At 45.7% G+C, this 11,425-nt stretch overlaps 1 protein-coding gene across 1 annotated transcript; it reads left to right on the top strand.

The window, feature by feature from the left end:
• Positions 1–7,042: 7,042 nt before the first annotated feature.
• c3h6orf120 (chromosome 3 C6orf120 homolog) lies at positions 7,043–10,641 on the top strand. The gene is made up of 2 exons (XM_069927915.1): positions 7,043–7,133; positions 9,348–10,641. The coding sequence occupies exon 2, from the start codon at positions 9,394–9,396 to the stop codon at positions 9,940–9,942; it is 549 nt and encodes a 182-aa protein (XP_069784016.1). The 5' UTR covers positions 7,043–7,133; positions 9,348–9,393; the 3' UTR covers positions 9,943–10,641.
• The last annotated feature ends 784 nt before the right edge of the window (positions 10,642–11,425 follow it).

Consider the following 11,425-nt stretch of genomic DNA (forward strand, 5'->3'; position numbering starts at 1 on the left):
CGAAGCTGAGATTATTAGGCTGGGTGCTCTTTTTTTCAGGTGGAATAGGCAGGATGGGTGAATGGCCTCCTGTGGTGTAAATCATTAACCTCTGAGAAAGAGGCTTAGAAATTTTCTCATTTTGATGGAAGATGGATCTTGGGGTTTGCCAGTCTAATAGTCTGAAAACACCGGGGATTGTCTGATCTCAGAAGCTAAGCAGGCACAGGGACTGGTCAGTGTTTGGAGGGGAGACCACCTAGGAACACCAGATGCTGTAGGTTTCTGTGAGGGGTGCTGGACAAAGTGGCAACTCTCTGCCTGCCTTACGGTAGACAAAAGTGAAAGAATTTCATGTATATTATATTCTAAATGTAGTATTACATGACAATAATGGAATTACCTTTTAACACCTCTGTTCTGTACTTGACTGAGGAGTATCCATTTGCTTTGGATATTAGGGAAGTAGAAACCTTTTCCATTTGAATGGGCACTAGCTGATGATGGTGGAAAGCATCAATTGCACTGTTCATGCAGTCATTGGCACTCAGAGCCTTGGAAGACCTCTATGACCTCTAGTCCTACTGAATCTGTCCATTGTAGAGGAATGAACTGCTTCTTTTGGACAAAGGTACTCAGTGATTCTCCAGCAGTGGCGTCGCACTAGGACAAGATGGTGGTAATGCGACTGCAGCTCGATGCTGCTCTCCGGACCCTGGGTGCACGTTACCTAAGGTATGCAGCCGTGCACAATGTCTGAGCCACTGGGACTGGTGGGTGAGCACCAGAGAGTGTTTGAGGGATCTACTGCAGCCTGAAAAATTTGCTGGAGGCAACTCTAGCTCTGTCTGAGGAGAGTCCATGGCAGAGGTCCTGATGGCTGAGGTGGGTGCCGGGAATGCCGGCGTGAAGGCTTGGAGGACAGCAGTGTGGCTTAAGCGACCGGTGTGGAGGCTGGGGCGACCCAGCCTTGGGTCAGGGCGACTGAGGTGGAGCTGCGGCAACCGAGGTGGAGCCCAGGGTTTGTTGCTGGGTGAAGTTGGCAGATGTGCTCAAGGGGTTGCCTCACCGAGGTTACGGAGCTGTGAACTGTTTGCAGGGCCAGGACTTCTCCAGGCTGGTGGGACATTCCTGAGGGGCTGCATTGTGGGGCACTGAGGCACCTAAACTATAACCCCAGGCACCAGAGAATGTGAACAGAGAGACTCCTTACTTGAGCCAAGAAGGGCTCTGTGATCTTTCAACTCTTATGGTGCTAGTGTTGGTTTCTAGTCTTGGTGGTACCGATTTTTTGTTTTTTTTTAAAATTTAATTGTAACTGAGTGTTGTATGTATAATAACTTTAGCTTGTGATTTAAGTAATTTTATGTAATATTTTGAGTCTAGAGTGTAAATTGTGTTTAGTCTAAGGTGTCTTGTGTTTTACCCTAATGATATACCAGTCTCCAAGAGCGTCATCTCATTTTTTTTTTACTGCTGCTCATCATAATGGCCACAGCTTTAAGAAATGATGATCAGCTTTGAATTTGTATTGATTCCCCTGACCTCAGATAAGTCTTGGCCTCGCCTTTGTCATGGTTGTCTAGGGAGCTGCAATGCCCGCCTGGGTAGTTTGGGCTTGTAGGGCATGGGGCTGAGTCGGCTGCGTCAATGTGTTTAGGCAGCTTGTCGCCGCCCACGTGTTTCTCCAACCCATGTCTATTCTGCGCGATGACTCTCTTGTCCAGTGTCCAGTCTTTTGTGTCTGTTGATGTTGTGTATTTTTTGATTAATTGATGTAAAGCACTTTGAGACAACATTCTGCTGTGTTTAAAATGTGCTGCATAGATAAAATATTCAATGCGGTGAGCTGGAGACTGTCATTGGCTGCAGTCTGTGGCATCAATACCTTGCACCTCAGCTTCAAAGCAAGTTAGATTCCCTGAAGGTCTGCTGTGACTCCCTACAATGGGCCCTCCTCCTTTGCCCTCACATCTTACAACTGCTCCTCTCATTCCTCCAGTCTGCTTTCCCGTTCTCCGCATTAAGTGGCCTCAAAAACAAAACATTTTCAGATGTTTGTTGTGCACAAACTCACTGCTACAGTTCTTACACTGACTGCATTTTCAAACATAGTTCAAACATAGGCCAAGATCATGAATACAACCTGTTTCACCATAGATCCATTGATGAAACACAAATGGCTATCAGGACAGTGCAGTGGAAGCTGACACTGTAACAGCACCAGCGACCTGGGTTCAAATCCAGTGTTGTCTGTAAGGAGTTTGTACATGCACCCCATGTCTATGTGGGTTTCCTCCGGGTTCTCTGGTTTCCCCCCAACCTTCAAAAACATGGAGGTGGGGGGGGAATGTTGCCTTATTGGTGTATTTAGGGGGCACGCTCACAGGCTGGAAGGGCCTGTTACCGTGCTGTGCATTTAAATTTAAAATTTAAACAATAAAGAATATTTAAAGATTAATGTTTGTAAAGAAAGGAAGTGGGTTAATGACCTTCCTGCTGTTCTGTCGATGCTCACAGAGGCTGGAGTTGGAGGTAGGGTGTAGGAAATGTTGACTGTATTCAGAAAACAAAATAGACTGTCTCATGCTAGAAAGAGATATTTGTGAGAGTAATAAGACATTCTCTTTCATTAACAGTCAGGTTTGGAGAATGGGGAGTCCAAACAGACAGACACATTCCTTCCTTGAGTCAGAGGTATTGGGATGTTGCAATAAAATGCCACCAATAGCACTGCAAAAGAATAAAGTCTTGAATGCAAAAAGCCATTTCCTTCAGAAGGTAATTGGGGACAATAAATGCCAGCCTTGCCACTAAATCTCTTTTGTGAAGGGATTTAGGTGTTGGCTGTGTGTGTTTGCGAGTGCGTGCATTCGCCGGCATTCATCCTTGTTGGAGAATGTGTGGATGCATCAGACAATTACATTCCACAAAAAATTTTTGCAGTTTTCCCTATTCCTGTCTGGAATTACTGTTGTAAAATGTACATAATATATAAAAAACAGGATCCACTGGCATCCAAAGTATTTCCAGTCTACAATTTCGTCTTTCATCACATTCCATGCATTGACTGATATTTATATGAATGATGGAGATTCATGGACAAAAAGCAATCATGACTCAAGTAGATGACTTCTATTGCTCCCTAATGCCAGCTTCATAACATACTGTGAATTTCTCCCTTTTCCCTCATGTGCAGTTCAGTGAGACCTCACTGGTTCAATTTGATGAGAGTGAGAAGTTTCCAGCCACTATTTAAGGCAGAGCAACAGAAAAAAATCAAGGCAAACAGGAAGAACAACATGGATGAAAAATAAGGGAAACAGGAAGATAGCATTTGAATAATAGGGAGGCACTGTTAGCGTAGCAGTTAATGCAATTCTGCTACAGCGCCAGTAATTCGGGTTCGAATCCAGCACTGTCTGCAAGGAATCTCTATGCTCTCCCCTTGTCTGCATGGGGTTTCCTCCAGGGGCTCCGGTTTCCTCTCACCCTTCAAAACGTACCGTGGGTTGTAGGTCAATTGGGTGTAATTGGACGGCAGGGACTCATTGGCCGCAAGGGCCTGTTACCGTGCTGTATGTCTAAATTTAAAACAAAATTATTGAAGGCTTCTGACAAAGTATGGTGGTGTGGATAGAGGAGCCTACATAGATGAGCTCCATTAGATTTCCAGACACATTTGAGAGGATGCTCCATCTGATAGTACAGATCTATCACCAATGTATATAGTGTATATAGTTACAGTATCTAGACTGTGCTTACAGCGATTGGCTGAGAGCTAAGCCACGCCTACTGTCTGGGCCTTAAAGGGTGTGTCCGTAGCCAGGTCGGATCATTCCGAACTGGTCGGCCACCTGTGAAGAGCTCCTGTCTTTTGCTAATAAAAGCCTTGGTTTGGATCAACAAGTCTTTGATTCTTTCGACGAGCTCTACACTCCATCAAAGGTTATTGCAGGAAATATAAAAAGGTAATATTTTGGCATGGGGTGAAGATTGATTGGCTAATGGGTCACAGAATTGGCATAAATGAATCATAAATGAATTGGCAACATCATACAGGTGATGCAACAGCGAAACCTCAACTTTTATAATTTATATCAATATCTACCAATCGGTATAATTGCTAAATTTACTGTTGATGCAAAGGTGATTAAGAAATTAAGTTGTGAAGAGGGCAGAGGGAAGCTACAAAAGGATATGCATAGTTTAAGGGAGTGGGCAACAATCTGGACTACATCAGCAATGTGAAAAAAACGTGAAATTCTCAATTTTGGCAGGAAAAGGAAGCACATCGACAAATTTTCCATTGACGCCACGGTTATTGGCAGAATCACAGTCGGCAATGAGGAGGCGTACAGGAGAGAGATAGATCACAACAACCTTGCACTCAACATCAGCAAAACCAAGGAGATGATTGCAGGCTTCAGGAGGAAATCAGGAGAACATGAACCAGTCATCATCAAGGGGTCAGCAGTGGAAAGGGTCAAGAACTTCAAATTGCTGGGGGCCAACATCTCTGCGGGCCAGGCAGAATTACCATTTATTGGTAGTGGAAAAAAACTGTACAAAATGTATGCATCTAAATAAATAAAGAACTGTAAACAGATATCAAATGTAAACAAATTGACTGTAGTACAGAATTTAAAAAATCAATAAAATGCACAAGAGTCCTTGATTGAGTTTGTTGTTGTGGAGTCTGATGGTGGAGGGGGAGCAGCTGTTCCTGAACCTCGTGGTACAAGTCTTGTGGCACTGATATCTCTTTCCTGATGGTAGCAGTGAGAACAGATCGTGTGCTGGGTGGTGTGGATCCTTGATGATTGTTGCTGGTCTCCAATGGCAGCATTCCCTGTAGATGTTCTTGAAAGGGGAAAGGGTTTTGCTTGTGATGTCCTGGGCTGCGTTCACTACCTTTTGGAGGGCTTTACGCTCAGAGGTATTGATGACCCCATAACAGACTGTGATGTAGCCAGTCAGCACACTTTCCACCACACCTCTGTAGAAATTTGCCAGGACTTCTGGTGTCATACCAAACCTCTGGAATCTTCTAAGGAAGTAGAGGTGCTGACATGCTTTCTTCATGATATCATTGGTATGTTGGGTCCAGGAAAGATCCTCTGAGCTAGTGACTCACAAGAACTTAAATTTGCTTACCCTCTCTACTTCTGATCCCCCAATGATCACTGGATTGTAAACCTCTAGTTTTCCCTTCCTGAAGAATTAGCTCCTTGGTTTGGTGACATTGAGTGCAAGGTTGTTGTTGGTGCACCATTCAGCCAAGATTTTAATCTCCCTCCTGTATGGTGACTCATCACTTTTCTTTATACAACCCACTACCGTGGTTTCCTTGGCAAATTTGTAGATGAAGTTATTGTACCGAGCCACACAGTCATAGATGTAAAGTGAGTAGAGCTAAGAACACAGCCCTGTTGTGCTCCGGTACTGACAGAGATTATGGAGAAGTTCTTACCAATCTTCACTGATTGTGGTCTGGAGTTGAGGAAACCAGGATCCAATTACACAGTGGGGTGTTGAGTCCCAGGTCTTGGAGTTTACTGATCAGTTTTGAGGGGATGATGGTGTTAAATGCTGAAGTGTAGTCAATAAAGAGCTGCCTGATTAATGCATCTTTACAGAGACAGGACAGAGATGAAAGCACACTATATTCCTGCTGTTATTTCTTATTTTCTCACACAAAGACATTGCTGACGTTGCTAAGCCAACTGCAGCTGGTCTTGTTTTCTTCAATAAAACAATGATTTATTGGCAATAAGTGAACAAAATATGTTTCAAGGTGCAGTATAATTCAACAACAAAGCCACTTCAGTGATGTTATTCTCAAAGTCATGATTAAAAACAAATGAATAATCCCTCATCCAACATCATTAAACAGATTGTTGTAGTATTGTTTTTAGCAATGGAATCAGACAAAAGGACCTATTCAAAACCTTTCACTGTTGCATAACAGGGAGCTGTGCAGTGATGAAGGATGCTTTGGTGTAAAAACACACCCAAATGGTGGAGGAACTCAGCTGGTCCTTCAGTGTCCATAGGAGACAAAGAGATATTGTCGACGTTTCTTCAAGGAATAAGTAGAATGAACAAAAAACAGGAAATCTCAGAATACTGGCTAGGGGAGGAGGCCAGACCAATAAAAGGTGTTAATTGGATATGATAAGGGGAGAGGTGAAAATTGATTTTGTCTGTGCAAAAGGAGACAAAGGGAAAAGGGAGAGAGGTAGAGTTGGAGGAAGGTGACAGGGGAAGAAGTGAGGGGGGGAGGTTTAATGAAAGTTGGAGAAGATGATATTAATGCCACCTGGTTGGAGGGTGCCCAGTCAGAAGGTGAGGTGTTGTTCATTCAATATGTGGTTTGTCTCAAGTCTGGCAGTACATGGACAGACATGTCAGCAAGGGAATGGGATGGGGAATTGAAATGGCTGGATGCTTTGGAGAAGTGAGACACTAAAGTCTGCAGACGCTCGTTGTGGCTATCCCTTGATGATGGCCTTCGCTCCTTTGAAGCAAAGACGCCTGTATGTGTACTTGATGTAGCACTCCAAGAAGCACACGATACTTCACAAATCAACCAACGAGTTCCAATGGCATGGAAACCACAACAATTGGTGCTGGCGGATTTGTTGCCGCCTTCGTCCGCCTTCGCGACCATTGAGTTCCACCGCTGAGGTCTTGGTTGGATTGTTCTTTGTCAGGGATTTCACCCTCGACCTTACCGTGAGCACAGCTCCAGATGACATTGCTCTTGGGATCTCAGGACCACACCAGCTTCTCCACCATGACCAGGTGACAATCCACAGAGACGCTATGACTGCGGTGAAAAACACCCTGAAATGCCGGTCTTTTCAGCGTCCATAGGAGACAAAGATATGCCAACGTTACTTACCTGAATCCTTCTTCAAGGAAATAAGCAGAAGGCTTGAAGAATGCTTTGAAGAAGCCCCATGTGCCTCTCTAGCTGTAGTGATATCCTCCAGCCAATGGTCGGCGCACCTGAGGGAAATCGGCGGATTCACAGCACGGACGCTCTTGGCCAATTTGCACTCTCGTTGTCGGGAGTAGCGCAGCCCGGAACTCGGAGCCTGTTTGAAGCGGCAGCGGGCGAGTGGGGCTGTGCCCGGGATCTGGGCATGGTAAGTAAGGAGGCCGAGTATCGCTACGTCGTCGGAAGGCTCCGGGGCAGGGAGAGAAAACGTGGCCGTGTTTGGGCCTCCAGCTGCCCTCCAATCACTCCCACCCCGGCCCTGAGCTTGCTGCACCGCCTCCCATAGACTCCGTGAACCCGGCACCCTCCTCCGGGCCCCCAGCACCGTGCCCCCTCCCTGGTCAGTGCACCATTCCTCATGAACCCCTTCCCAGAGACCCCGCGCCCCCAGTACCCCTGCACCTCCTACCCCCAGACACCCCACCCCCTCCCGCCCTTCCCCATTCCTCAGCACCCTCCCTGTTCGCCCAGCGCCCTCTCACGTGCAGCCAGAACCCCCCCCCACACACCCAACAACCCTCTCCATGCACTCAGCACTCTGCCCTCCTTCCCAATGCACTCATCCATTCCCATATACCCTGCACTCTCCCCATCTCCCTGAGCATCCTTTCTTTTTTTTCTTTGGCTTGGCTTCGCGGACGAAGATTTATGGAGGGGGTAAAAAGTCCACGTCAGCTGCAGGCTCGTTTGTGGCTGACCAGTCCGATGCGGGACAGGCAGACACGATTGCAGCGGTTGCAAGGGAAAATTGGTTGGTTGGGGTTGGGTGTTGGGTTTTTCCTCCTTTGCCTTTTGTCAGTGAGATGGGCTCTGCGGTCTTCTTCAAAGGAGGCTGCTGCCCGCCAAACTGTGAGGCGCCAAGATGCACGGTTTGAGGCGTTATCAGCCCACTGGCGGTGGTCAATGTGGCAGGCACCAAGAGATTTCTTTAGGCAGTCCTTGTACCTTTTCTTTGGTGCACCTCTGTCACGGTGGCCAGTGGAGAGCTCGCCATATAATACGATCTTGGGAAGGCGATGGTCCTCCATTCTGGAGACGTGACCCCCTCCTTCCCAATGCACTCATCCATTCCCATATACCCTGCACTCTCCCCATCTCCCTGAGCATCCAGCATCCACTCTTTTCCCCATCTCTCAACACTCTGTCCCTCTCCTCCTTTCCTGCTCACCCTACTCCCTCCCCTCTTCCCTGTGAACGCGACACCTCCCCCAACCTATCTCTGTGCTTCCTCCCCCCCCCCCCCCCCAACCCCATCAGCCTGGAGAACCATCATAGAACATTTTGCAAGTTCCTGCAGAATCACCTTCCAGTCACCTTTCAGATCACAACATGTTGCTAGAGAAAGATGATCTCCACTCCATCTCCTGTAATATTTTCAGTCTGTTTCACCACATTTTCTTTGTCCAAGTATGTCCTGACTTTGAACGATTCTGTAGAATCTCCCTCTGGCTTCTTCTCTATCCTCACATTGTCTATTTTATCAACACAGCCATTTAAGGATACTGAAGATCACAGGAAAATTTTGATTCTTCTGTACTCGTATGCAATGCCACTTAATATAGATAAAAGTCTTACTTTTGATCCCTCCTGACCTACTTCACCACTCCATTCACAGGTTTTCACTCAATTGCTCAAAAATTCCATTTGCAGAGTCTAGGTATCCTTATTGCAGCATACTATTCTGCTTACTTCAGTACGGCTAGCAAATGAAAATAAGTAGCATTCTGATACCCTTACAGGTCATTAAATATAGTAAAACTCCTCTTATCCAGAATTCAAGCTACTGGCAAAAAAAAATTGACAGAAAATAAATAGGGTTTAAAAAAAAATACAGAAGTTTAAAATTGGGAGTGCCTCGCTGTTAGTTCACCAATCGCGCAACATGCAATCTCAAGGGGAAAATTCACTCGTCCGGTATCTACCAATCCCCATAAGTGCCAGATACCAGGGGTTTTACTGTTGTAAGTCATTGAGGACACAGAACTGAACCTTGGACCACTCCTGGTTGCATCCTTCCAACCTGAAAGAGATTAATTTATTTCCAGGCAATGATGTTACCCTTTCTTACAGATTGCAAAAAAAAACTGCTCTCTTTTCTGTCATTTACCCAATTCTGAATGCTGCCACTGTCCATCTAACCTCATTTTGTAAAGAAGTTGTAGATGAATAAAAAGTTGTATTGTGAAGGAACTATTAAAAATAGGGCTGGCTGAAGAGAGAGGGGAAGAAAATGGATAATATAGTGGAGAAGAACAGAAGCTGGAAGGGAAAAGAGGAAAGGGATTTCAAATATTCCTTGTCCTTTCCCAACAAAATAAATAAGGAGCATTCACGGATGCCTCTCTCTACTGTTCCCCCCTAGAAGCTGTGCAGATGACGTGGGCTGAGTAAGCATTTCTGGCAGAGTCATGACGTCGGTGTGGTGGGCAATTCCACTGGTGCTGCTAGGCCAGGTGGTGCCGGGTGAACTCTCTAGCAGTGAGCCAGTGCCCGAAGATTGGGTCCTGCTGCACGTGGTACAGGGGCAGGTGGGACCCGGAAACTACAGCTACCTGCGGCTTAACCACGAAGGACAGATCATGCTGCGCATGGTGAGTCATCAAGGCGATGCTGATCTATACATCTCCGACGCTACGTTGCACCCCAGCTTTGACGAGTATGAGCTGCAGTCGACCACCTGCGGCCTGGACACGGTGGCGGTGCCGGTCAAGTTCCGAAGGCCGGTGGGCATCGCCATCTACGGCCATCCCTCGCACTTGCAGACCGAGTTCGAGATGAGGGTCTACCTGGACAAAGGGGTGAGGGATGACCCTTTTCCTGAGCTTTCCTACCACAGTGATGAGGACACTACTGACAGGAGCTCACCAAAAAAGCAGGTGGAGGAGGAGACTGAAGAGTCGGTGTTATGGACCATATTGATTGGGATCCTCAAACTGGTGTTGGAGATCCTGTTTTAAAGGCTCCCTCATGGTGTCTCAGGGTTGGAGTTGATGTGTGTGTGAGTGCATGCATACACATATGCCACACTCTCATGCATAAGACAATAGGAGTGCCTTGGTGGAGAGCATCTGAGAACACTGCTTTCTATCAAGCAATGCTGAACTTATTTATCACTGACCTCAGCCAGTCAGTAACGTACAGTCAATTTAAATTTGATCTCAGAGTGGAGTAAGAGCCTAGTGATTGAGTATACTCCCAACACATGTGGGACACCTTGTTCCTTGTGGGACACCACATGTGCTATTGGACTAAACTCGTTACCTCATCATTTCATACATCCTAAAATAAACTTCCTTTTGTCAGTATGGGTATCATCTCCATTTCCTTGGATTGCTACTCTTCTAGTCTACCCCACTTCTGTTTCCCAGAATCTCACAGTCATACCACACATTGTCAAGCTGCTGTGGAAGGGTTCTAACACCACAGACTTTAAATGTACCAGAAATATGAATTGGAAATTTTCTAGAATCCCTGGGTGGGGTGGGGGGGTGGGGGGGGTCACTCATCCAGAGATAAGTTTTGACTGAGAGGGAGGCTCAAGCTGAAGCCTTCTGAATGCATTATTCTAATTTCTAAATGCTAGAAACTTGAAGAAAAGGAATGCAAGTGACATTCTTTCTGAGCGTGAGAGTCAATAAATACAACCATTGCATTGACCCTGGAACAGAAAATCTTATTTCTTATTATCCACTGTTGGGTTTAAATTTAAACATACAGCACAGTAACAAGCCCTTTTGGCCCACGAACCCGTGCTGCCAAATTCCAACCAATTGACCTACAACTCGCAGTACTTTTGAAGGATGGGAGGAAACCCACGCAGACATGGGGAGAACATACTGCACTGGATTCAAAGCCTGGTCTCTATTGCTGGTGCTGTAATGGCGTTGTGCTAACCACCATGCTGTCCAGTTTGAATGCAAGCTTTCCTTTAAATGAAGGCCACCATGTTTAGATTGTCCAGCAGAGGTAGCAACTTGCCAACATAATGAGTTTTAGTAAAATTACCCGATCCTGTCTGTTATCCAGCATTTATTGCTAGAATTATTTGCATGAATTCCAGATAAAGAAAGAATTTTCATTTGTGTAGTGCCTTTTACAGCTGTAGATGTCCCAGGTTATATTACAACCACCGAAGCACATGTCATATTTAGGAAACCAGTTTTCCCCAACTAAGTCTTACAAATAAATGGATAATCTGTACAATGTTTTTAATGTCTTTGAGGTAGGATATTACTGGGATGTTGAAAGGTATGGAAATACCCATATCAAAAAGCTCAACAGAAGAAGATTTGCTTTAGTCTCGTGACACATACACCGTTCACTGGTGCAGTTTTTCTTCAGAGCTGCAATGGGAATATTGTTTTGGGGTTCCAATTAATATCTGTAGTGGGGTTTGAACCTGTGAGATGAAAGTGCCTTTTCGCTGAGCAAATCTGAGAG

The sequence above is a fragment of the Narcine bancroftii genome, chromosome 3, assembly GCF_036971445.1.
Source record: "Narcine bancroftii isolate sNarBan1 chromosome 3, sNarBan1.hap1, whole genome shotgun sequence".
Lineage (NCBI taxonomy): Eukaryota > Metazoa > Chordata > Chondrichthyes > Torpediniformes > Narcinidae > Narcine > Narcine bancroftii.

Excerpts from the sequence above, each read along its gene's own strand:
- c3h6orf120 (XM_069927915.1), top strand. The coding sequence starts at position 9,394 with ATGACGTCGGTGTGGTGGGCAATTCCACTGGTGCTGCTAGGCCAGGTG.